At 46.6% G+C, this 27,881-nt stretch overlaps 1 protein-coding gene across 2 annotated transcripts in view; it reads right to left on the bottom strand.

The window, feature by feature from the left end:
• Nucleotides 1-10,599: 10,599 nt before the first annotated feature.
• Nucleotides 10,600-27,881, bottom strand: part of LOC132824888 (plakophilin-2-like) — a 56,610-nt gene continuing 39,328 nt past the window's right edge. For both annotated transcript variants that reach the window (XM_060839728.1, XM_060839729.1), the window contains exons 7-13: nt 26,486-26,603; nt 23,754-23,912; nt 19,806-19,982; nt 17,044-17,197; nt 16,012-16,201; nt 14,878-14,965; nt 10,600-12,435 (exon numbers count right to left, since the gene is read on the bottom strand). In XM_060839728.1, coding sequence (XP_060695711.1) covers nt 12,352-12,435; nt 14,878-14,965; nt 16,012-16,201; nt 17,044-17,197; nt 19,806-19,982; nt 23,754-23,912; nt 26,486-26,603 — 970 coding nt within the window. In that variant the 3' untranslated portion in view covers nt 10,600-12,351. The remainder of the gene's footprint in view (nt 12,436-14,877; nt 14,966-16,011; nt 16,202-17,043; nt 17,198-19,805; nt 19,983-23,753; nt 23,913-26,485; nt 26,604-27,881) is intronic.

Raw genomic sequence — 27,881 nt, 5'->3', positions numbered from 1 at the left:
TGTTTTCGCATTTACCTTCATCAGTCAGAGCGTTGAGTACGGGAGCTTAAAAATGTTTTGCTGGAAAAGCACAGCAGGTCAGGCAGCATCAAAGGAGCAGGAGAATCGATGTTTCAGGCATAAGCCCTTCTTCAGGAGTATGGGAGTTGAGATTTCATGATACAGCTGTATGCGACATTGGTAAGGCCACCTTTGGAGAATTCCATACAATCCCTTTTGCCCAGCTGTAGGAAGGATGTTACTAAACTGAAAGGGTGCAAATAATGATTTACAAAGATATTACTGAGACTGATGGATTTGAGTTATAAGGAGAGTGGTAGATGCAGGTACAGTTACACATTTAAAAGACATTTGGTTCGGTTCATGAGTGGGAGGGTTATGGGCCAAATGCATGCAAGTCGGAGGACTGGTCAGTGTGGACTAGTTCGAATGAAGGGTATGTTTCCATACCTTATGACTCTGTAAGAGGCTGGATAGGCTGGGACTTCTTTCCCTGGAGTATAGGAGGCTGAGGGGTGATCTTATAGAGGTTTATAAAATCATGAGGTGCATGGATGAGGTGAATAGCTAAGGTGGGGAGTCCAAAACTGAAAAGCATAAGTTTAAGGTGAGAGGACAATGATTAAGGACCTGAGAAGCAACGTTTTCATAGAGAGGGTGGTGCGTACATTAGCTGTGTCATGCTGAGAGCTGAGGCCAATTGAGACTCATTGAATACAGACATTGATAACCCTCTGCATTCACTCAGGGCTTGCCTGCTGTACTCCTATGGAAAAGGGAGATCACAAATTCTGGGCACTGTACCTCTGGAAACGAATATTGGTCCTGGAGTAGGAACAGCTCAGATTCACCTGCTGTTTGTAGCTACTCCACAGTATGTCACATTCACACTCCCACTATAACTCACCTTCAACCACTCTGTGACTGGTTTTATGTGGGGGTATTCATAGTATTTCATTTGTAGCTGGGTTTTATGTGGCATTTTGTCAAAAGCCTTTTGTCCAATCCAAATACAGTACATTTACTGGGTCTCCTTTATCTCCCCCAATTAGTTACATCCTCATAAACCTGAGATGCAATTTTAGCTTTTATAAAACCATATGTATCCTCTGCCTAATTGGATTATGATGACTCTTGTTGACATTTCTTTAATAAGGGAAAACTGTTTGCCCTGATAGATCACAGAAGATGCAGATTCAAGGTGATGAAACAACCAGAGGTGAAAGGGAGAATATTTTCTTTAATTCAGTGAACTGTTATGATCTGGAGTGTGCTGCCTGAAGCAGAATAAATAGGAACTTTCAAGAGAAATTGATTAAAAACACAAAAAAGGAAAATGACTGGGCAAATTAGGTGAACTGGGTCTGTATTATTGAAGAACGAGAGATGATCTCATTGAAACCTACAAAATACTTAAAAGGACAGGCCGGGTAGATGTGGGTGAGGCAGTGCCAATGGTCAGGAAGTCAGGAGACACAAATTAAAAATAACGGCATGCCACTTCAGACTGACATGGGAATTTGGTTTTCACTCAGAGGGCTTTGCATCCTTGGAATTCTTGACTCCAGAGGAAGCTCTAACTTTGCTGTGTTTAAGATGGAGGTCAATCAATTTTTGAATACCATCGGTACAGAAAGTTTATGGGGATAAAGTGAGCAAAAGTCAGTGAAGTGCTCAATCAGCCATGATTGTCCTGAATGGCAGGGCAGTCTCGATGGGCTGAACGGCCTACTCTTGTTCCTAGACGAAAGTGAGGACTGCAGATGCTGGAGGTCAGAGTCTAGATTAGAGTGGTGCTGGAGAAGCACAGGCAGCATCCGAGGAGCAGGAGAATCAACATTTTGGGCAAAAGACCTTCATCAAAAATTTTGTACTCCTGCTCCTATCTTGGCAAGGCCAAGGGGAAAGTGCAGGGGAGGGTAGGACTTACTGCGAGTCTCTTCCAAAGAGCCTGCAGAGGTACAAAGGATTCACTGTGCCATCCCATGACTCAATGGCCTGGGTATGTTAACTTTAATATCTGTCTCCACAGACGCTGCTTGACCTGCTAAGTGTTGCCAACCGTTTCTGCTTCTAATTCCAATAAGCTTGCTGATCCAGTCTGACAGTAATACACATTGACAGCCGTCGCTCAGGTGGATTAAAGAGGTGGATGTATTTGCTACTCCCAGGTTTCATAATGGAATAGCTCATGGTTTGATTAACAATTTGGATGCACAAGCGGTTTCATGTTTGGAATCATTTGTGGTTTATTTCAACCCACCTTTGCTGCTCCAACACAGCACCCTTAAGGCAAGAGCTAGGTGGAAATGGGGTGGGAACAGATTAAAAGATTTTGACAAGAGAGTGGTATAAATTAATTCACTTTGACACTGAGATATGTGCCCAGGTACTGAGCGCAGTTGAGCGTGAGAGCATTAAACAATTTGTCGGCGAGTTGTTTTAACAGGTGAGAATGGTGGCTGTTTTGCTGATTAGAGGGAATTTTGCAAAGGGATGTGCAAATGGTGAAAGTCTATGAAATAAGGAAGGTGAGCAGAATGGGGTATTTGTTAAGTATTCATTGAGAGTTTCAGCCACTGACCCCAGAAGCAAGAAATGCAACTCAAGGACTTGCATAACGTTGCAAGACAGATAAATATTCAGATTAGGTTATAGTTCACATTTCATTTCTGTTTTTTGCATTGTACCTTCAAAAGGAACATTTCAAATGATAAAGGAGGTTTACCAATACGCTGCCTGCATTATGAAGAAAGACTGTACAGGCTGGAGTTATTTGCCTTGGAACAGTGAAGACAGACAGGGAACTGGTCAAGGTGGAGAAGATTAAGAGGTGCACAAATTGGAGGATAGGCATTGTTATTCCAATAGTACGAGTCAATAATCAGAGGGGATACATTTATAGCAATTCATTTGTGGGATGTGGGCATCGCTGGATGGACAGCACTTATTGCCCCTACCTAGTTGCCCTTTGAGAGGGTGTGGTGAGCTGCCTTCTTGAACAGCTGGAGTCCACCTGCTGTGGGTTGACCCACAATATTATTAGCGAGGAGATTCCATGACTTTGACCCAGCGACACTGGACTAACGGCGATAAATTTCTAAGTCAAGATGGTGAGTGGCTTGGAGGGGAACTTGCAGGTGATACTGTTCCTTTTTTATGTGCTGTCCTTGGCCTTCCAGATGGAAGCAGTTGTAAGTTTGAAAGCTGCTGTCTGAGGATCTTTGGCAAATTGCTGCAGTGCATCTGGTAAATTGTACGTACTACAACTACTGAGCATTGGTGGTGGAGGGAGTGGTTGTTGGTGGTGCCTGTCAAGTGGGCACTTACATCCTGGATGGTGTCAAGCTTCACGATATACCGGGAAGATATTTCCTCTGGCTTGCCGTGTCACTTATCAGAAAGAGTCAAGAGAGATTTTGGATGGAGGTTTGCTCACTGAGCTGGAAGGTTCACTTCCAGATGTTTCATCACCGTACTAAATAACATCTTCAGTGGGCCTCTGGGCGAAGCACCGCTGATAAAACATAATTTCTATTTATGTTTTGGGTTTCTTTGGATTGGTGATGTCATTTCCTGTGGTGAAGTCACTTCCCGATCCTTTTCTCAGGGGGTGGTAGATGGGGTCTAACTCAATATGTTTGTGTCTAACACATTGAATTATACCCCATCTACCATCCCCTGAGAAAAGGAACTGGAAATGACTTCACCACAGGAAGTGATGTCATCACAGGAAATGACATCACCAATCCAAAGAACCCCAAAACATATAAATAGAAAGCAGGGATTATCAGCAGTGCCTTGCCTGAGGGCCACTGAAGATGTTAGCCAGTAGGGTGATGAAAAGTCTGGAATGAATCTTCCAGCTCAGTGAGCAAACCTACATCCAAAACCTCAACCTGGTTATAAATCTTCTCAACACTCGCCATGTCGAAAGAGGTGGTAGGTGGCCCAACATTTGCAATTGTTTTCGCATGAGTTCAGATGAATGAGGGGGGAATCTCATGGAAACATATGAACTTCTAACAGGACTAGACAGGGTGGGTGCAGGAAGGATGTTCCCGATGGTGAGTGGGTCCAGAACCAGGGGTCACAGTCTGAGGATTCAGTGTGGATGGAGATGAGGGGATATTTCTTCACCCAAAGAGCAGGTGGACCTGTTGGAATTCATTACTACAGGAAGGAGTTGATGCCAAAACATTGGATGTCTTCAAGGGACACCGAGATACAGCACTTGGAGTGAATGGGATCAAAGGGAATGGAGAGAAAGCAGAATTAGGCTATTGATTTGGACAATCAGCCATGATCGTGATGAACGATAGAGTGGACTCGAAGGGCCAAATGGCCTCCTCCTGCTCATATCTCCTATGTTTCTATTCAGCTCTTCGTTCCTTATGTGGAGAGGATCCTAAGCATGAACTCCCAAGGGGCTGACTGAATGTTTCCAAGCCCCTGGATTGGTATCAGAGACTGCACTGACTACCTGAAAACTATCTCCCATGAGTCCATAGAGGCCCTTAAAAACAAGAGAAGCTTTGAGGGCCCTATTGTAGCACAGTGGTTGTGTTCATACCTCTGGACTAGGATACCTGGGTTCAAGTCCCATCTGCCCCAGAGGTGTGTAATACCATTGTTGAACAGGTTGATTAGAAAAATAGGTTAAATTTTAAAAGACTGAGTGGGAATCCCTCTTGTAGCACATGCAGACACAGGGAGAATGTGCAAACATCACACTGGCAGTCACCCGAGGCTGGAATTGAACCCAGGTCCCTGGCGCTGAGGCAGCACTGCTAACCACTGATCCACCGTGCTGCCCATTTACTTGTAACAAGAGCCTAAATAATAATTCTTGTTCAGTACAGTGAAACCTGGACAAACCATCAACTTGTCTCTGAAAGACAGGGAAGTTCACGAACTTTGTAAATTGGGACAAATCAGATGAGGGGTCAGAAGCGACAAGATGGACTGAATGGCCTCCTTCTGGATGTAAGCTTCTATGACCATGGTGCAACCAAAGCAGCCGCTCACAGGACGGGATGTAAGCTTCCATGGAATGTTTAAAAGTTGGAAATAAATAAATCTTAAATCTTAGCACACCTGCTGGTGAGCTTTATTGTCGCTGCACAAGATGAACCTGTCGTTTGGTGAGATCGATCAAGTTACACGCTTTGTTTTGTTCAGTCAGTTTTAAAGGATTTGAGAGGGTGGAGTCACTCTCATTGCTTCAGGTTTCACTGTCACAGATATACCAGCCTTAAGGCAGCAGGCTGGTACAACGCCAGCAGTCCTGTTAGTGTCAGCTTTGATTTGCCAGGCATTGAACCTGGAGGGTAGTGGATGCCCACATGATCCATGTTGGACTTGCTTTACCTTGATGAAAGTAGAAAAGGCAATTTCCAACTGTCATCTTTGCTCAAAGTTCCCTTGTGCAGTGGGGAAAAGAGACCGTGGCATGAGTTTCAGGGCCTCTGGCTGAAATTAGCTCCATTCTGAACATTGTCTGCACCAATACCTTAGCCTTCAGGAGGAATAGGCCTAATGTGGGCTAATTAGAAAATCTCACATTGACCAGCTGCCCGAACACATCCCACCTCTGGGAGGGTGGGACAAGCATCTGGTACTCGCTTGACTGTGGCAGAATTCAAAACAACTGGGCAAATCAGCAACACGGCTGGGATCTTGCTGTGTGCTTCCCCCAACTGAAAGGACCCAGACAAACCTCTTCTGCAGCTGTCCTAAAGCTGCCTGAATACGCTGTTAATTGCAACGTGCAAGCAATCACGAAAATAAAGACTGAATATTTATTTGTCCGGTGGGATTACTTCTGCCGAACCGCTGACGCGCGACCTTTCCAAACCTGCTTTACAGGTTTTGGGAGGGTTCATAGGAAAACACCTTAATCATAAACTGATCACGTGGACAGTCAGGATTGTAGGTAGGTTGCATTGAAATAACTTAGAATCCCTACAGTGTGGAAACAGGCCTTTTGGTCCAACAAGTCCACACTGACCCTCCAAAGTATATCCCACCCAGACCCATTCCCTATTACTCTGCATTACTCCTGATTAGTGCAGAGCTGAAAATGTGTTGCTGGAAAAGCGCAACAGGTCAGGCAGCATCCAAGGAACAGGAGAATCGACGTTTCAGGCATGAGCCCTTCTTCAGGAATGAGGAAAATGTGTCCAGCAGGCTAAGATAAAAAATAGGGAAGAGGGACTTGGGGGAGGGGCGTTGGAAATGCGATAGGTGGAAGGAGGTTAAGGTGAGGGTGATAGGCCGGAGTGGGGTGGGGGCGGAGAGGTCAGGAAGAAGATTGCAGGTTAGGAAGGCGGTGCTGAGTTCGAGGGATTTGACTGAGACAAGGTGGGGGGAGGGGAAATGAGGAAACTGGAGAAATCTGAGTTCATCCCTTGTGATTGGAGGGTTCCTAGGCGGAAGATGAGGTGCTCTTCCTCCAGCCGTCATGTTGCTATGGTCTGGCAATGGAGGAGTCCAAGGACCTGCATGTCCTTGGTGGAGTGGGAGGGGGAGTTGAAGTGTTGAGACAGGGGGTGGTTGGGTTGGCTGGTCCGGGTGTCCCAGAGGTGTTCCCCGAAACGTTCCGCAAGTAGGCGGCCTGTCTCCCCAATATATAGAAGAGGCCACATTGGGTGCAGCGGATGCAGTAAATGATGTGTGTGGAGGTGCAAGTGAATTTGTGGCAGATATGGAAGGATCCCTTGGGGCTTTGGAGGGAAGTAAGGGGGGAGGTGTAGGTGCAAGTTTTGCATTTCTTGCGGTTGCAGGGGAAGGTGCCGGGAGTGGAGGTTGGGTTGGTGGGAGGTGTGGACCTGACGAGGGAGTCATGGAGGGAGTGGTCTTTTCGTAACGTTGATAGGGGAGGAGAAGAGAAATATATCTCTGGTGCTAGGGTCCGTTTGGAGGTGGCGGAAATGACGGATGATGCGATGTACATGGAGGTTGGTGGGGTGTTGGGTGAGGACTAGTAGGGTTCTGTCCTGGTGGTGATTGGAATGGCGGGGCTCAAGAGCGGAGGACCGGGAAGTGGAGGAGATGCAGTGGAGGGCATCGTCGATCATGTCTGGGGGGAAAATTGCGGTCTTTGAAGAAGGAGGCCATCTGGATTGTACAGTATTGGAAGTGGTCCTCCTGGGAGCAGATGCGGTGGAGACGAAGGAATTGGGAGTATGGGATGGCGTTTTTCCAGGGGGCAGGGTGGGAGGAAGTGTAGTCTAGGTAGCTGTGGGAGTCAATTGGTTTATAGTAAATATCTGTGTTGATTCAGTCGCCCGAGATAGAAATGGAAAGGTCTAGGAAGGGGAGGGAGGTGTGTGAGACGGTTCAGGTAAATTTGAGGTCGGGGTGGAAGGTGTTGGTAAAGTGGATGACTGATACAGTCATTGGTGTAGCGGAGGAAAAGATGGGGGTGGTGCCAGTGTAGCTGCGGAAGATGGACTGTTCCACATATCCTACGAAGAGGAAGGCATAGCTGGGGCCCATGGCTACTCCTTTGGTTTGGAGGAAGTGAGAGGATTGGAAAGAGAAGTTGTTCAGGGTAAGGACCAGTTCAGTCAGTGGAAGGAGGGTGTCAGTGGAAGGGTACTGGTTGGTACGGCGGGAGAGGAAGAAGTGGGGGGCTTTGAGTCCTTCATGATGGGGGATCGAGGTGTACAGTCCGAGAGCATAGAGGAATGAAGGTGAGGCCTCTGCTGAGGACTGATTTTTCATCCTCTGAGAGAGGGAGGTCTGGAGGGATGGTGAAAACACGGCAGGGCTCCAACACACCCCATCCACCTGGACCTTCTCCCGCCTCCAACACACCTCATCCACCTGGACACCCCATGTTGGCCTCTTACCTGCCCTCAATCTCTTCACAGCCAACTGCCGCCGCGACATTAACCGCCTCAACTTCTCCACCCCCTCACCTACTCCAACCTCTCACCCTCCGAACGTGCAGACATCCACTCCCTCCGTTCCAACCCCCAACCTCACTATCAAACCGGCAGACAAGAGAGGCGCAGTAGTAGTTTGACACACCGACCTTTACACCGCTGAGGCTAAATGCCAGCTCGCAGATACCTCCTCCTACTGCCCCCTTGACCATGACCCCACCTCCCACCACCATCATCATCTCCCAGACCATCCATAACCTCATCACCTCAGGGGATCTACCATCCACCGCCTCTAACCTCATAGTCCCACAACCCCGCACCGCCCGTTTCTACCTCCTGCCCAAAATCCACAAACCTGACTGCCCCGGCCAACCCATTGTCTCAGCCTGCTCCTGCCCCACCAAATTCATCTCTGCATACCTCGAAACGGTCCTGTCCCCCTTAGTCCAAGAACTCCCCACCTACATTCGGGACACCACTCACACCCTCCACCTCCTCCATGATTTTCACTTCCCTGGTCCCCTACATCTTATCTTCACCATGGACATCCAGTTCCTGTATACCTCTATCCCCCATCACGAAGGACTTAAAGCCCTCCGCTTCTTCCTTTCCCGCCGTACCAACCAGTACCCTTCCACTGACACCCTCCTTCGACTGACTAAACTGGTCCTCACCCTGAACAACTTCTCTTTCCAAACCTCCCACTTCCTCCAAACTAAAGGAGTAGCCATGGGCACCCGCATGGGCCCCAGCTATGCCTGCCTCTTCATAGGATATGTGGAACAGTCCATCTTCCGCAGCTACACTGGCACCACCCCCCACCTTTTCCTCCGCTACATTGATGACTGTATCGGTGCGTCCTCGTGCTCCCATGAGGAGGTTGAACAGTTTATCCACTTTATCAACACCTTCCACCCCAATCTCAAATTCACCTGGACTGTCTCAGACTCCTCCCTCCCCTTCCTAGACCTTTCCGTTTCTATCTCAGGCGACCGACTCAACACAGACATCTACTATAAACCGACTGATTCCCACAGCTACCTAGACAACACCTCCTCCCAGCCTGCCCCCTGTAAAAACACCATCCCATACTCCCAAATCCTTTGTCTCCACCGCATCTGCTCCCAGGAGGACCAGTTCCAATACTGTACAACCCAGATGGCCTCCTTTTTCATAGACCGCAATATTCCCCCCAGACGTGATCGACGATGCCCTCCACCACATCTCCTCCACTTCCCACTCCTCCGCCTTTGAGCCCCGCCCTTCCAATCGCCACCAGGACAGAACCGCACTGGTCCTCACCTACCACCCCACCAACCTCCATATATATTTTATCATCGATCGTCATTTCCACCACCTCCAAACGGACCCCACCACCAGAGATATATTTCCCTCCCCTCCCCTATCAGCATTACGAAAAGACCACTCCCTCCATGACTCCCTCGTCAGGTCCACACCTCCTACCAACCCAACCTCCACTCCCGGCACCTTCCCCTGCAACCGCAAGAAATGCAAAACTTGCGCCCACACCTCCCCCCCTTACTTCTCTCCAAGGCCCCAAGGGATCCTTCCATATCCACCACAAATTCACCTGCACCTCTACACAGATCATTTACTGCATCCACCGCATCCGATGTGGCCTCCTCTATATTGGGGAGACAGGCCGCCTACTTGCGAAACGTTTCAGAGAACACCTCTGGGACACCTGGACCAACCAACCCAACCACCCCGTGGCTCAACACTTCAACTCCCCTCCCACTCCACCAAGGACATGCAGGTCCTTGGACTCCTCCATTGCCAGACCATAGCAAAACGACAGCTGGTGGAAGAGCCCATCATCTTCCGCCTAGGAACCCTCCAACCACAAGGGATGAACTCAGATTTCTCCAGCTTCCTCATTTCCCCTCCCCCCACCTTGTCTCAGTCGGTTCCCTCAACTCAGCACCGCCCTCCTAACCTGCAATCCTCTTCCTGACCTCTTTGCCCCCACCCCCACTCCGGCCTATCACCCTCACCTTGACCTCCTTCCACCGCATGCATTTTTAACACCCTTCCCCCAAGTCCCTCCTCCCTACCTTTTATCTTAGCCTGCTGGACACACTTTCCTCATTCCTGAAGAAGGGCTCACGCCCGAAACATCAATTCTCCTGCTCCTTGGATGCTGCCTGACCTGCTGCGCTTTTCCAGCAACACATTTTCAGCTCTGATCTCCAGCATCTGCAGTCCTCACTTTCTCCTGATTAATGCACCCAGCCTACGTATCCCTGAAGACTATGGGCAATTTAGCATGGCCTTTTAACCTAACTTGCACATCCTTGGACTGTGGGAGTAAACTGGAGCACCCGGAGGAAACCCACGCAGACACGGGGAGAATGTGCAAATTCCATACAGACAGTCACCCGAGGTTGGGATCGAACCTGGCTTCCTGGCACTGTGAGGCAGCAGTGCTAACCACTGAGCCACCATGTTGTTCCTTATGATGACCCTTATCAGCCACAGGAACTGGTTTTGCCTTCTATCAGAATCCCTTGATTATTCTACAGTCTTTCATTGATCAAGCCAACTCTTCAGTCAGTGCACAGACAGCTCCTCTCTCTCTAAAATACACACCGCCTCCATCCAGCCACTGACTGACAGCCAGAATGTGTCAAGGCGTGCAGCTCTATCCACTCAGGCGTTCCCACTTTCACAAATGCAGCATCACACATTCAGTGAACAAGGCAAGTTTTATTCAACTGAAGAATGCAGTCGTGTCAGACCGACTGCACAGCATATAATGTCCAAAAGACTTTACATTTTAGACACCAAACAAATTGAACTCACACACACCCAATTCCAGAGGCTCAATCCAAAAACACACCGGGTTCATATTTTCTTGAGAAAAAAGATCCTGTTAATCCCCTCCAAGGATCCTCCCCACACTACCTTCCCCAAATAAACCCACTGGGATGTAAAATCTACACGCAGATTAATAAGCTAACAAAATCAAAGCCTTCAACTTTCAATGGATGAGCTTTTTGTTCAGAGTCAGAGAAAAGAGGGTTTTAACACCATAGTACAAAGCAGAAAATGCATTACCTAAGGAACCAAAGTGGTGGGTGCTAATGGCAGCGTCTCTCAACACCGCTGCCAAGTTACACAAGGCTGGCTCCCCCATCATGCACACCCACAGTGGGTAAGTGGCCTCTACTCCACATGCAAGTATGCAGGCTCATTGTCCCCTTAGGGGTCCCTTTAGAAAGTTTGCAATGTCTGCACCCTGCAATAAAATAGGATCAGCCTGAATCCTAACAGAACTGATCCCCCTGTCAAGGGACCTGAAAGGGAAATGTTGAATTCTTTCACTTCAAAACATGTCTTGCTCCCGACTGTCACTGCGTGTACGCACGTGCGCGCGCGCACACACACACACACACGTCACAAGTTCTTGGTCATGGAATCTTATAGAACAGAAGGAGACTGCTCAGTTTAAGCTCGAACTCTGAAAGGACAATGCAATCTGTCCCATTCTCCTGTCTGTCCCTCACATCCTAGATCTCTATGTCAAAAGCGCCTTTCAAACTCACGGCCACTCTCATCTGGAAGGACAAAGTCAGCAGAAACATGGGAACACCACCCCCCTGCAAATTCCCCTCTGAGCCACTCACTCTCCCAACTTGAAAATGTGTTGCTGTCTCTTCACTGTCGCTGAGTCAAAATCCTGGAATTCCCTCTCTAACAGCACCGTGGGTCCATCTACAGCAGTGGTTCAGGAAGGCAGCTCACCAACATCTTCTCAAGGGCAACTCGGGATGGGCAATAAATGACAACCCTGCCATTTATTTGCATTCCAAGACCCAATTAGTGAAAAGAAATCTTTCACTTTAGAGACTGAACCCTGATAAATATAAATGAGTAATCTGCATATTCTAAAAGACACTGTCAGACATTGAAATGCTAACCCAGTCAATGTATTTGTACAGCTAAAACAGAGCAGGTATGCTATAATTAGGTATCAAGTCTCCTTCTCAACACTGTGATGGCACGGTGGAGCCAGTGGTAGTTCAGATACAAGCTGCCCAGCACAATAATGTTCCTTTTCTTCATGGGAATTTGAAGATTTGTAGGTGGAATGCTAATCCATTGTCATGTGTTGCCTGGAGGGTGTTAAACAGTCATCCACACTTGGAATGTTAGCTTGCTCTCTCTCCATGGATACAGCCATCTCCAGTATTTGTTGTTTTCCGTGTTTAACAGCTTGTCTGACCTTTGGGTCATGGCTATAGAACAGCAGTAGTCCATCTGGCAGTCGGGATGAAGGAGCTGTTACTCAGCACGGAGTCGAACTCGGTAACGCCCTGACCTGTATCACTGCCTGGATAACACCAGCCAAGGAAATGTGGGTCCTCCCCAAAAGTAAACTCTTTCCCCCTCCTCATGGGAAAGGGGCTTGTTGGCATCATCGCTGTCTCTGTCAATCTCAGTAAAACGACTTCCGTTCACGAGCTGCATGATAGGCCTTCGTCGTCCGGTTATTGATAAAATCTGACTTGGTGAATCCGGCCTTCGAATTAAACAAAGCAAATTCTCAATAAGTAACAGAGCAGAGGAGAATGGTCCCACGTTCCTATAATACTCTGTCAGCCTCAGGGAATCCCAAAGAGCCAATGAACGACTTTATTTGCAAAGTGGTAACTGTTGTAGTGTGAACAACCCCGCCACCAATGTGTGCACAGCAAGCTGCCATAAACAGCAATGATGAGGAGGTGATAGTGTTGGACTGGGGTGGACTAAGTCAAAAATGACAACGCCAGGTTCTAGTCCAACAGGTTTTTTTGGAAGCACTAGCTTTCTGAGCACTGCCTCTTCATCAAGCAACCATCTGCTGAAGAGGCAGTGCCTTGAAAGCTAGTGTTTCCAAATAAACCTGTTGGACTACAACCTGGTGTTGTGATTTTTAACTACAAACAGCAATGTAATAATGAATAGGAATTCTGTTTCAACTACGCTGATGAGGTAGGATACTGAAGAGAATACCCTTTGCCACTTTTTTCATATTATTCATTCTGTGGAAGAGCTGATGCAAACACAGATGGGCTGAATGGCCACTCCTGTGCTGTAACACCCCCGTGACAATGCGGGCATCACTGAGAAGGCCAGAATCTGTTGGCAATCCCTAATTATTGGGGTTGTTTGCTCAGTCTTTTCAGAGGGAACTTCAGGCCCCATGTAGGCCGGACTGGCTAAAGGAGGTAGATGTCATTCTCAAAATAATATTAGTGAACCAGATGGGTTTTGACAACAATCGCTGATCGTTGTCTTGGTCACCAACACAGAGTAGCTTTTACTTATCAGGTTTAAATTTCACCAGTTGTTGTGAATTTGAACCAGTGACTCTGGTACTCTAGCCTGAGCCTCTGGGTATTAATCCAGTGACTTTACCGCACCACCATAATCTAGCTTTTAAAATGGATGGGACTGAATAGTTGGCCAGGCAATGCCCGAAGCAGGGATCACAAGCCCCTTGCTGTTTCTGGCCCAAGCCCTTGCTGCTGCCTCCTCAGATCCCCCTCACACCACTCTCCCTCCTGAGGCCACGGCCCGTCAGGCTGGGACCTCCCCACTGCAGCCCCTCCTCCCTCGAGCTACAGCCCTGATCCACAGCCCCACTCTGATCTGAGCAGAAGAGCCCAGACCTCGGGCCAGGCACGGTGGGCCCCCTGTTGGCCAGTTCCTGATGTTACATCACACCCCCCCAATCTTTACAAATCACCTCACCCTATCCTTTACTCGAGACCCCGATCGTGAGGCAAAGTCAGAGGGCACAAAACATCATGCACATAGAGTGGGATTGGAGTCACTTGTAAACCGGGACCACGCAGGGATGGAAGTTTCCCAACCCCAAAGGACATCAGTGAACCAGTTTCACTTCCCTGCCGATTGAGCAGATTGCCCAGTTGCTTTCCTAGGTCAGTTAGCTCAGTTGGCTGGATGGTGAGTTTGTGATACCAACACCGGGGGTTGAATTCCCACACCGGCTGAGGTGATCATGAAGGATCCTCCCTTGCCTGAGGTGGGCTGACACTCAGGTTAAACCACCACCAGTCATCTCTCTCCAATGAGAAAGCAGCCCTGCACAAAGCTGAAGATGAGGTCGCTGCAGGGTTAAAGCCGAGACTTCCATGGTAATCTCTGGTATTGTGGGAATTGAACCCAGATTATTGGCATCACAAACTAGCTACCCAGGTAACTGACCGTCTCCATACACCACGGTGAGTATCAGGCCAAAATCTTTTGAATATATTATTTAATTCCAATTGAAAATCATTTTTACCAATGGCCCTGACCCCTCTCCTGAGGGGCTGGGGGTGAGGGGGATGGGGCAGCTAGTAGAGGATGCTGGGAATGGTTGGCACGTAGACCAGGCAGTTTTTTTCACCTCTTGCAGCCATTCCAAGGATTCCTCCTCCAAAACAGCAGCAAGAAATCCCGGATCTACTGGATTTGCACGGATTCTTTGTAAAGTCAGAACTGCAATGCGCTCTTCACCCCCAGTGGAGAGTCAGGGACCAGGAAGAGGCTTTTCAGAGGGAATTCTAAAGCTCAGGACCCAGGCTGCTGCAGACCCCGGCTTCAGTGACAGAGTGATTAAAATGGAGGGAACACCAGGAGTTCAGAATGAGAGCAATGCAGATATCCAGAGGGTAGTACGTTTGCAGGAAGTTACAGAGATAAGGAAGTGGCAAGGCCAAGGAACGATTTAAAGTCAAGATGAGGACTTTCTCAAGTGTACAGCAGATGAGGAATGGGTTCCATCTGCACCGATATGAAGAGTCGGTGTGTAACTTAGAATCGGCCTGGGTGAGAGGACAAGTTATTTAATTGTGATGTGACCTTGACATCCTGCTCTGGGGATTAGCACCTAGCTTGAGGCAAAACGACATCAGCAATGACGCAAAGGGAAACCAGGGGAAATAATTCAATGGAAACAGTTCATAAAGCCCACCTTTTTGTAGGTACTGTGAAGGTCCCGATGTAACCATAGGCTGTACAGCAGGTTGGAGGCAGCTTTTCCAGCTGGGGTGGTAACATTACTGGAAAACAGAGGCACCAAAGTTTCAGATCACACACTGGAACCTTATAAACCATTTACAGCACAGAAATGAGCCTTGCATTCCCACTGGTTCCCAAGCAGTGTTGTGCTGTCTCCGAACCTGCTCCTGAACGGCCTGGGGTTTATATGTACTCCCCTCCTCCCCGCATTGAGCTGGGGATACCGTGAGTGTTGGTGTTGTGGGGAGAGATGGTGGCCAGCCCACCAACCCACACCCACTTCTTGCCCATCCCCAAACTGACCTCACACAATCATATGGCTTTATGAGAAACATACAAAATTCTTAGGGGACTTGACAAGGTGGATGTTGAAAGGCTGCTTTCCCCTGTGGGACAGTCTCAGACCAGAGGGCATAATCCCAGGGCGAGGGCCCACCCAGTGAAGACAGAGTTGAGGAGGACTTTGTTTCTCTCAGACGGTAGTGAATCTGTAAAATTCTTAACCACAAAGAGGTTATTCAGGTTGGGTCATGAAGCATATTCAAGGTCAGGGTAGAGAGATTTCTAATGATCAGATCAGCCATTATCTCATTGAATGGGGATTCTGGCTCAATGGGCTGAATGGCCTCCTTCAGTTCCCACTAATCGAAAAGGTCGTCGAAAGATAGCACAAAATTATCAGGCTGAACAGCCTCCCTCTCTATTACTTCATTTTCGTAAATTTGTAGTGTCCAACAAAATGAACCCAAATGGTACCAGTCCCAGCTGCAATGTGGCAGCAGCCTGTATAAAGGCCTCAGAGTTACGTTGTGCAAATATCAACAAGATGGGCCTGGTAGATGCTAATGGGCCTACATTTCCATCTCAGAATCTTACCAAGAACCACCCATACAGAAATAAAACATTGAGAGAGATACAAGGATATAAAGAAATTGAAATATGGATTAGCTATTATCCGTTTTACACAATTGCTCACAGCCAAAGCCACCCCAGTACCTGGTGCCACATTGATCACATGCTCAATATTAAGACAACCCCCCGCCACCCCATCCATTGCTGTATCGTCCTGGGCGTCAGTCCCACTTACCGGTCATCGTTGCTAATGCTTACGACTTTCTTCAGGCCTCCATTCTGCACAAAGTTGCGAGTATTCTGCGGGTTATTCTGAATGAGGTTGTTCAGCACATGGCAGATAAAAGAGATCGTCTCATTAGGCATCGGAGGGACAGTGTCTGGTTCCGGGAGAATGGATAGCAGGTCGGGCATGATCAGACTGGCTGGAGGTACAGAAGAGGCGGAGAACAAATACTAAAATTTCCATTAAGTATAAATATAAAGTCACCATGTTGTCACAGGACCATTGGGCTGCTGTCCCATTCGAGAGAGACAACTGTTGATGGTTTAACCTGAGGGTCACCATGCCTCAGGAAGTTAATTAGAGACCTTCATGGTGACCTCAATCAATGCAGGAATTGAACCTTACTGTTGGTGTCACTTTGTATCGCAAACCAGCTGTCCGGCAAACTGAGCTAACCGACTCTCAACTGCAGGCACAGCTGCTCAGAAAAGTCACTGCTTCTCTCATGTGGTGAGTTCTGACTCCCGTTTGAGTCAGAACTCCTGTGGGGATTAATTCTACCCTCACTGACAGATAAATTGTTGACTTTAGCAACTGGATCCCACTTTCCCCCATAAGGTTCAATATAGTGTGCATAGTGTTCATTCCATGCAGGCTGCCATATTCTCGATGGCTGCTTCCTATGCATCCAGAGGAGTAGGCCTGGAATATGCGACTAGAGAGGTCTGACATTAATTCCAGGCCCCTGCATTGCACACACATCACTTCCAGCAGATTTCTGTTTTAAATGCCGCACCCGCTTCCTTGAATTGAGCTCATGAGTGAAAACTGCTTATTCACTTAAGAAGTTGCTTACTGCGATCATTCTTGGCCAACTTTGTAAAAGACCAGACACTGAGAACTGCCAGTGTTGACATTAGGTCTGGCAATTCCTGTCCCAGGCTTCAGCTGCAGCCCAAAGTCACACTTCTGTTTGTGACGCAATTTCAAAGATACATTTTCCACAGCTATTTTCTATTTAGTAAACTACATTCGACTCACTCAGTTCCTCGTGGACCTTTGGGTTTCGTGACATGTTTCTCAATAAAGAGACTGCGGCTTTCTGTACACTTGGCTCCTTCGAGTACAACATCCGTCTGATGTGCTGAAGTCCATTCTCTTTCGACGTGATAATCTCAGAAATGGTGAATCCCATCTAACAATGGCCAAACATGCAAGATTAAACCCTAGATCTTATTTCACATTGTTTAATCGGCTTCCCGTCACCAGCAGGGACAGTAAAATACAGGCAAACTTCAGTGATTCGTTAAAGTTAAAAGGAATTGGAATCAGCAAAACATGTTGCAGCAAATTTCATCTGTCAAACCAACCGCATACTGAACTATCCATTTTAAGGTCTGCACCTCCGTATCTTTTGGGAATTGGTAAGAATTGACAGTGAGATCCAGGAAGTTTGGGTCCACGTTCCACTCCAGGAGGTATGAGGAAAGCGTGTTCAAGTAAGTAGCACATCGACCAGCATAAATCGTTTAACACAAACCAAGGGCAGGTGGTAAGAGTGGGAACAGGTATGTGATACAAAGAACACCAGAGACGCTATTATAATTACCCATAGCTCCAGAATATACTGTGTGTTAAATAGCATGTTACTGCAGTGATTCGGACTCCTGGAGTGGTCTACCACACAAGACCATCCATCTCAGTACTCTGCCATTGACTGACCACAGTTTAAGATCAGAACTGCTGCCACTACGTTGCATTAATTTGTTAAAATGTAATGTCCTAATTACACTCAAACATTAGTGAAAGAATCATGTGGTTTCTTTATCTGCATATAGCTGTGTCTGGATGTAGGATTGCTCGCTGAGCTGGAAGGTTCATTTCCAGACGTTTTGTCACCCTACTAGGTAACATCTTCAGTGGGCCTCAGGTGAAGCAATGTACATGATTCCTGCTTTCTATTTATATGTTTGGGTTTCTTTGGGTTAGTGATGTTATTTCCTGTGGTGATGTCATTTCCTGTTCTTTTTCTCAGAGGGTGATAGATGGGGTGTGACTTGATGTGTTTGTTGATAGAATTCTGGCTGGAATGCCATGCTTCTAGGAATTCTCGTGCGTGTCTCTGTTTTTTACTTGTCCTAAGATGGATGTGTTGTCCCAGTCAAAGTGGTGTCCTTCCTTATCTGTATGTAAGGATACTAGTGAGAGAGGGTCATGTTGTTTTGAGGCTAGTTGGTGTTCATGTATCCTGGTGGCTAGTTTTCTGCCTGTTTGTCCAATGTAGTGTTTGTTACAATTCTTGCATGGTATTTTGTAAATGACATTAGTTTTGCTTGTTGTCTGTGAAGAGTCTTTCAAGTTCATTAGCTGCTGTTTTAGCGTGTTGATGGGTTTGTGGGCTACCATGGTGCCAAGGGGTCTGAGTAGTCTGGCAGTTGTTTCCTGAGGCCCACTGAAGATGTTACCTAGTAGGGTGATGAAACATCTGGAAATGAACCTCCCAGCTCAGTGAGCAAACCTACATCCAGAACCTCAATCTGAGCTATGAATCTTCTCAAAACTCACTAATATAGCTGCGTCTTCAAATAACATCGTTTGGGAATCTATGTGCAATTTGTAACCAACTAGAGAGGCAGGTAACTGGGGAAATGATGAATTTAGGCCCGTATGTGGCATAAGTTTAAAGGTTATTCCTGTGCTGTTATACCTCAATGACTCTAATACATCCCAAATAACAGCAAAATACTGCAGATGCTAGAAATATAAACCAAACACAGAAAGCTGGAGAAACTCAGCAGGTCTGGCAGCACCTGTGGAGACAGAAAGAGAGTTAACATTTTGAGTTGGTATGACTCATAATTCCATCCTGGTGAAGGGACTCAAAATATTAACATTGTTTCTCTCTCCACTGATGCTGCTAGACCACATATATCACTGCTGCTTTTAACTGTCTCCCTAGCAGTGTGTCATATCTTACTGAGGTAATGATTGATAGCAATTTAAGATATCCCTCCTTAAAAGATACATGCATTTAATATCAAGACAGTAACATCCATACTAACGAATGTCAGTGATGTACAGAACTGATTTCACTAGAAGTGAGCACACCAAGTACATGTTGTGTCACTGGGTGATGGTTCTGCTTTGGAGTTGTATAGGCACCAGGGATAGACACAACGACAGGATGGGGCTTCACAGAAACCAATATGGAGCCCGTGGTTCTCAGGTCAGGAGCAGGACTGGGGTCTGTGATTTCTCTAGGCAGAGGTGGGTACTGCAGATGCTGGAGATCAGAGTCAAGATTAGAGTGGGGCCGGACAAGCACAACAGGTCAGGCAGCATCTGAGGACCAGGCAAATTGACGTTTCTGGCAAAATTCCTTTTGCCAGAAGGGCTTTTGCCCAAAACGTCGATTTTCCTGCTCCTCAGATGCTGCCTGACCTGCTGTGCTTTTCCAGCACCACTCTAATCTTGACTCTGATCTCTAGCATCTGCAGTACCCACTTCTGCCTAGTTGATGAGAACCTTTCTGTGAATCCTCTTCCAAGGATGCCTACCTTGAAGAAGTTCTCCTCCTTTGTGATTTCTCTCCCTGCCTCTGGTAAACACTAATTCATTTTGATTTGGGAGCCAACTCCTGCAGGCGGGGCTTTGAATTCTGAGCTGCAGACCGTACCTATTCACCTCAAAGAAAATCTAGCTGGATCTCACCTTGCCAGTTGCAGTAATAAAACACTGTGCGTGCATCTGCAAGAGACAGGCTGATGCCATTCTGAACATTATTTCCTGGGATTCTTTCTTACCGGTCCATTACTGGCGGTGAGGTTTTGGAGAGCTCCTAGAGAAGCCTCCTGGGTGCAGTTTCTGGTACTCCTCGCGACGAGAGAAAGGTACATCCTCACCACCAAACTATGCCAAAGCCACTCAATGCCCTTGGGATTCCTCTTCTCTTCCAAAGTTGGAATATTGGCCAGGTCCTCCTGATGGGATAGATTTAGAATCTATCAATAACTGGAAAAGAATCAACATGTCCCTCTGGTGTAAACCATGGAATTTCTATTGTGAATCTTGCTTTATGTCAGGTTCAAGAACAGCTTCTTCCCTGTTGTTATCAGACTTATGAACTGACCTCTCAAAGAAGAATTGATCTTTCTCTGTCCCTTCTCTGTAGCTGTAACACTATATCCTGCATTCTGTTACCCTGATGTATTAATGAACATAGAACATAGAACATAGAAAGATACAGCGCAGTACAGGCCCTTCGGCCCTCGATGTTGCGCCGACCGAATCCTACCTAACCTACACTAGCCCAATAACTTCCAAATGCCTATCCAATGCCCGCTTAAATGACCATAAAGAAGGAGAGTTCACCACTGCTACTGGCAGGGCATTCCATGAACTCACAACCCGCTGTGTAAAGAATCTACCCCTAACATCTGTCCTATACCTACCACCCCTTAATTTAAAGCTGTGTCCCCTAGTAACACCTGACTCCATTAGCGGTAAAAGGTTCTCAGTGTCGACCCTATCTAAACCCCTAATCATCTTATACACCTCTATCAAATCTCCCCTAAACCTTCTCTTCTCCAATGAGAACAGCCCCAAGTGCCTCAGCCTTTCCTCATAAGATTTTCCTACCATTCCAGGCAACATCCTGGTAAACCTCCTCTGCACTCGTTCCAATGCCTCCATATCCTTCCTATAGTATGGCGACCAAAACTGCACACAATACTCCAGATGAGGCCGCACCAGAGTCTTATACAGTTGCAACATGACCTCAGGACTCCGGAACTCAATTCCTCTACCAATAAAGCCCAGTACACCATATGCCTTCCTCACAGCACTATTTACCTGGGTGGCAACTTTCAGAGATCTGTGTACATGGACACCAAGATCCCTCTGCTCATCCACACTACCAAGTAGCCTACCATTAGCCCAGTAATCCATCTTCTTGTTACTCCTACCAAAGTGAATGACTTCACACTTAGCTACATTGAATTCCATTTGCCACATTTCTGCCCAGCTCTGCAACTTATCTATATCCCGCTGTAACCTACCACTTCCTTCCTCACTATCCACAACTCCACCGACTTTTGTGTCATCCGCAAACTTGCTTACCCAGCTTTCAAGCCCTTGCTCTAGATCATTTATAAAGATAACAAAAAGCAATGGTCCCAAAACAGATCCTTGTGGTACATCACTAGTAACTGCACTCCAAGATGAACATAGTCCATCAACTACTACCCTCTGTCTCCTTCCAGCCAGCCAATTCCTAATCCAAACCTCTAATGTATCCTCAATGCCATACCTCCGAAGTTTTAGCATTAGCCTACCATGGGGAACCTTATCGAAGGCCTTACTAAAATCCATATACACAACATCTACTGCTTTACCCTCGTCCATTTCCTTAGTCACCTTCTCAAAGAACTCAATAAGGTTTGTGAGGCACGACCTGCCCTTCACAAAACCATGCTGGCTATCCTTGATCACGTTATTCCTATCCAGATGTTCATAAATCTTATCCCTTACCATTCTCTCTAAGACTTTGCCCACCACTGAAGTCAGACTCACTGGCCTATAGTTACTAGGGCTATCCCTACTCCCTTTCTTGAACAAGGGGACCACATTCGCTATCCTCCAGTCCTCTGGTACTATTCCCGTTGACAATGACGACATAAAAATCCAGGCCAATGGCTCTGCTATCTCCTCCCTAGCTTCCCATAGGATCCTAGGGTAAATGCCATCAGGCCCAGGAGACTTATCTATTTTCATCCTCTCCAATATTCCCAGACCTCTTCCCTGCATATTTCCAGGCCATCCATTCTAATCATTTGTGACTCCATATTCACATCAGCAACAGTGTCCTGTTCCTGAGTGAATACTGATGAAAAGTATTGATTTAGTGTCTCTCCAATCTCCTCCGCCTCCACACACAACTTCCCACTACTATCCTTGACTGGACCGATACCTACCCTAGTCATCCTTTTATTCCTGACATACCTATAGAAAGCCTTTGGGTTTTCCCTAATCCTACCAGCTAAAGACTTTTCATGTCCCCTTCTCGCTTCTCTTAGCTCTCTCTTTAGATCCTTCCTGGCTACCTTATAACTCTCTATCGCCCCAACTGAACCTTCACGCCTCATCTTTACGTATGCCGCCCTCTTCCCTTTCACAAGGGATTCCAATTCCTTACTAAACCACAGCTGCCTCACAAGGCCCTTTACACCATGCCTGACTGGTACATACTTATCGAGGACACGTAGTAGCTGCTCCTTGAACAATCCCCACATCTCATTAGTGTTCTTCTCTTGAAGCCTGTTTTTCCAATCCGCACATCCTAAGTCATGCCTCACTGCATCATAATTTCCCTGCCCCCAGCTATAACTCTTGCCCTGCGGTGCACACTTATCCCTCTCCATCACTAAAGTAAAAGTCACCGAGTTGTGGTCACTGTCCCCGAAGTGCTCACCTACCTCCAAGTCTAACACCTGGCCTGGTTCATTACCTAGAACCAAATCCAGTATAGCCTCACCTCTTGTTGGCCTGTCTACATATTGTGTCAGGAAACCCTCCTGCACACATTGGACAAACACCGACCCATCTAATGAACTCGAGCTATAGCTCTCCCAGTCAATATCTGGGAAGTTAAAGTCCCCCATAACAACCACCCTGCTACCTTCACTCTTTTCCTGAATCATCTTCGCAATATTATCCTCTACTTCTCTAGGACTATTAGGAGGCCTGTAGAAAACACCTAACAGGGTGACCTCACCTTTCCTATTTCTAACCTCAACCCAAACTACCTCAGATGGCAAGTCCTCTTCCATCGTCCATTCCACTGCTGTAATACTATCTTTGACAAGTAATGCCACACCTCCCCCTTTTTTACCCCCATGTCTGATCCTACTAAAACATTTAAACCCTGGAACGTGCAACAGCCATTCTTGTCCCTGTTCTACCCACGTCTCTGTAATGGCCACAACATCGAAGTCCCAGGTACCAACCCACGCTGCAAGTTCACCTACCTTATTTCTTATACTTCTGGCATTGAAGTATACACACTTCAATCCACCCTTCTGTTTACAGGCACCCTCCTTCGAGATCGCTGCATTATTCATAACCTCCCTACACTCAAGGTCCTGTACCCTAAAGCTACAGTCCAGGTTCCCATGCCCCGGCGGAGTTAGTTTAAATGAAAGGTATGATTTGCCTGGAAAGCACACAAAACAATACTTTTCACTATATCTCGGACATGTAACAATAATAAATCAAATCGAATCAAGGATGAACATCACCTCAGAAGGCTCAGTATTTACTGGTACAATTGTACACAGAAGGAGGTCTATGCCTGTTTGATCTGATTTATCTGAAATTTCCAATTTCTGGATGATCCTATCAGTTCTGGTGTACTGGGGTTAACGTTCATTTGGTAACCAATAAAACTAAAACAGATTATTTGGTCATTAACTCTTTCCTTTCTGGATCTTGTTTTTCCTACATTACACCCAGTGATTACACTGAAGTAATTCATCGGTTGTAAAGGACGTTGGGACTGAGTTTCTGGAAGAAGTGACACAAAGGTCATTTATATTTTCACAATCAAGCCTGGCTGATTTAATCCAACGCTCCTCACAGTTATATTTTCCTGAAATTAAACATTAAGAGATTTCTGCATGTGTAATTGTTCCTCAGGGTTGATTTTGCTTTGATATAGTGTTGAGCCCTAGGCGAGGTAGATTGTCAGCACCTACCTCCTTCAGCCGTGAACTTCGTGCTCCAAAGCACCCTCCTGACTTCTTCTGTGATGAGGCAGCATTTTTCCAGGCCAGATTCTCACAGTAGGCACTTGGTAGCTCACTCTCCAGTTGGAAAGACAGGTTATGTAAGATGCACATGCAGTTCTCTGTTGACTGAGGAGAGAGCAACGAGACTTATTCCAACCTGTCACAGTCAGAACTGATTGCTAGAGAATTCAACTCCTCAGAACTAGACACTCAAGCCTTAGACCACAGCTGGCTACCTCAAGGGGCGATTGGAAGGACTGTCTTTTTTTATAAAAAAAGCATTCTTTCAGGGGATTGGCAGGGCCAACATTTAAAGCCCATTTCCCAATTCCCTTGGAGAAGGTGTTGGTGAGCTGCATTCTTGTATTGATGCAGTTGATGTGGCGTGCAGACACCCACACTCTTGTTAGGGAGGGGTTTCAAGGATTTGAACCCAGCTACAGTGAAGGAATGGTGTGCGATATGGTACCAGTCAGGATGGTGTATGGTTTGAAGGGAGCTCACTGGTGGGGTTGTTCCAGTCTGCATGGAAGATGGAGGCAACAGGACAGATTGAAGTAGGGGTCGAGAGTGTGGTGCTGGAAAAGCACAGCCGGTCAGGCAGCATCCAAGGAGCAGGAGCTGCGCTTTTCCAGCACCACACTCTTGACTCGTGTCTAGTTAGCCTAATATCTGCCAGAGGAAAAAAGGTTCAAAGTTCTTATGAAAGATGTTTAGCAGGTTTTTCAAGGCAATCAGGCAAAGTCAACATGTTTTAGTGAAAAGAAAATAATTTCCAACAATCTGGTGAAGTGATTTGAGGAAGAAATGCATGCTGTAGAAGGGGAATTTGGTGGATGTATGGACCTAAATTTCCAGAAGGTATTTGATTAGGTATGACATCAAAGGTTATTGTGGAAAATAAAAATTCATGGTGAACGAGGTCACATATTGGCATGCAATGAAGAATAGTTCCATCTGCTCCCAGGAGGACGAGTTCCAATACCGTACAGCCCAGATGGCCTCCTTCTTCAAGGACCGCAGATTCCCCCCAGACATGATCAACGATGCCCTCCACCGCATCTCCTCCACTTCCCGCTCCTCCGCCCTTGAGCCCCGCCCCTCCAACCGCCACCAAGACAGAACCCCACTGGTTCTCACCTACCACCCCACCAACCTCCGTATACAGCGTATCATCTGCCGTCATTTCCACCACCACCAGGGATATATTTCCCTCCCCTCCCCTATCAGCGTTCCGCAAAGACCACTCCCTTCGTGACTCCCTCGTCAGGTCCACACCCCCCACCAACCCAACCTCCACTCCCGGCACCTTCCCCTGCAACTGCAGGAAATGCAAAACTTGCGCCCACACCTCCTCCCTTACTTCTCTCCAAGGCCCCAAGGGATCCTTCCATATCCGCCACAAATTCACCTGCACCTCCACACACATCATCTATTGCATCCGCTGCACCCAATGTGGCCTCCTCTATATTGGGGAGACGGGCCGCCTACTTACGGAACGCTTCAGGGAACACCTCTGCGATGCCCGGACCAACCAACCCAACCACCCCGTGGCTCAACACTTTAACTCTCCCTCCCACTCCACCGAGGACATGCAGGTCCTTGGACTCCTCCACTGCGAGAACATAACAACACGACGATTGGAGGAAGAGCGCCGCATCTTCCACCTGGGAACCCTCCAACCACAAGGAATGAACTCAGATTTCTCCAGTTTCCTCATTTCCCCTCCCCCCACCTTGTCTCAGTCGATTCCCTCGAACTCAGCACCGCCCTCCTAACCTGCAATCTTCTTCCTGACCTCTCCGCCCCCACCCCACTCCGGCCTATCACCCTCACCTTGACCTCCTTCCACCTGTCACATCTCCATCGCCCCTCCCCCAAGTCCCTCCTCCCTACCTTTTATCTTAGCCTGCCTGGCACACTCTCCTCATTCCTGATGAAGGGCTCTGGCCCGAAACATCGAATTTCCTGTTCCTTGGATGCTGCCTGACCTGCTGTGCTTTAACCAGCAACATATTTTCAGCTCTCAACGAAGAATAGTTGCCAAACAGGAAGCAGACTGTAGTGCAAATGGGTCTTTTTCAGGTTTGGCAAAATGTAACAACTGGTTTGGCACAGGACTGATGCTGGGACCTCAACTGTTTGTAATTTACATAATTTAGATAAAGTGACAGAAGATGTGTTTTGCTAAATTTGTTCATGGCGCAAAGATCTGAAGAACTGTCACATTAGATTTAATACGTTAACTCAATTCTACTCTCCACTGATGCTGCCAGACTTGCTGATGTTCTCCAGCAGTTTCTGTTTCTATTTCATTGTAATTTCCTCATTTTTGTATTTTAAAGTGTTACTTATAAAACTCTGAACCAATGTGCCTTTTCAACTACTTTTTCAAGCTCAGTGTCAGCACCTAATGGATCACCCTTGCTCTTTGTTCTTTCACCTCCTTTAGAAGTGTTTTATATTTTCTCTCTTTCCAAAATGCATCACTTCACACTCTTTTGTTCAATTCCTTTTGCTTGAAGTGGTGTTTGTGCCAGTTTTTGCTGGTTATTTATTTCCTGGAATTCACAGCTCATGTCTGCGATGGTTCAAAAGGGAATGGTCAGAAGGAACAGCAGGATGGGGTATGGGCTGGTTCCAGGGATGAGCACCAGTGGAGGGGCTTGGAGGAATCACACCATAAAGCCTTGATTTACCTTATCGTCCTCTTGATTATTGGCAATGGTGAACTGAATGAAGTGGACAAGGGAATCAATCAGCCCCTCACATTCTCTCATTTGTTTTCGGCCCTCTGGACTGGCTGAGCTCAGGTTTCTGTGGAGAGAGACAGTGGCAGCTCAGCAATCAATGCAAACTAACTTCAATTCTTTACAATTCTGATCAATTATTACATCAGACTTTACATGGTGGCCACTGTACATTGTAAGTGAATTACTTAGGTTATTACAATTGTATAAAGCAGACTATTCTGCACAGAGACACTGAATTTTATTGCAAATTCTGTAATATTCAAGGTGACATGCCTTCTGAATTCTTTTTCCTAAATTTTACAAAGCAAAGTACATTTTAAGAAAAAAAACTACGTTACATGTATGCAGACGACCAATTTCCAATTCTAAGTGATCAAAAAGCAAATGGATAACTGCAATCCATAAGATGCTTTATATCCACATGTTAAAGAACCCAATACAAATGATCTTATTTCTGTCATGGTCTGTTAGTGTTACTGGTCAGGTCAGCATTTCTGGCTCATTTCCAACTGTATGGATTGGTAGGCCATTTCAGAGTAACCGTGTTGCTTTAGTTCTGGAGACGTAGGTCAGATTGAGTAAGGATGGAAGATTTCCTTCCTGAAAAGGTTATTGGCAGGTTTTAGGTGATAGTCACCATCAATCAAACTGGCTTTGCATGGGTTGAAATAAATTCTTCCAACTGCCATGGTGGGATTTGAAACTGTGTCTCCAAAGCATTAGCCTCTGGATTATTACGACACACCACCATAGCTTAGTCAGAGGAAAAGGCTCTTATATTTTTTAAAGTCTTTATGTTATTATTGAAAGAACTGAATCTTGGTGGTTTTCAACAACGTGACCAAAGGCCAATGTATGACACACAGATAGCCACATTTTGGCATCATATTGTTATTAGCTTGCATCTGGTAATGGAGTCTGATCTGAGAAGAACTAACAGAGTTGATGTGCCGACAGATGAAGGATACGGTTTGAATAATCTAGGACTAAATTTGCTTGACCCCATGGGCAATGTCATTGCTGCAGCTTTTACAGAATGTTTCCTGCGGTAGAGAGATAACATTCACAGCCAAGCTAAATAAACAAGGAACAAACTGACATACTACAAGCTGAATGCACATAGTGAGTGAGGGTACATCTGTCACCTGTCATGTTACTAACCCTCCGGGACTAGTCTGGAGTCTACAGGGACTGAAGATTAATTTGCAAAACAGTAAAACCTGAAAGCAAATCTTCTGAGACAATAAAAACAAGTTTTGCTTTTTATTTGTTTGAGCACTTTTGTAATATAAAGTGCACTGGTGGTGGAGAAATAAGAGGCAGGAGTCATCCAATCAGGTGA

The sequence above is a fragment of the Hemiscyllium ocellatum genome, chromosome 19 (genome assembly GCF_020745735.1).
Source record: "Hemiscyllium ocellatum isolate sHemOce1 chromosome 19, sHemOce1.pat.X.cur, whole genome shotgun sequence".
NCBI lineage: Eukaryota > Metazoa > Chordata > Chondrichthyes > Orectolobiformes > Hemiscylliidae > Hemiscyllium > Hemiscyllium ocellatum.
The sequence above is the reverse complement of the archived record's forward strand: the minus strand, read 5'-3'. Positions and strand labels throughout refer to the sequence as shown.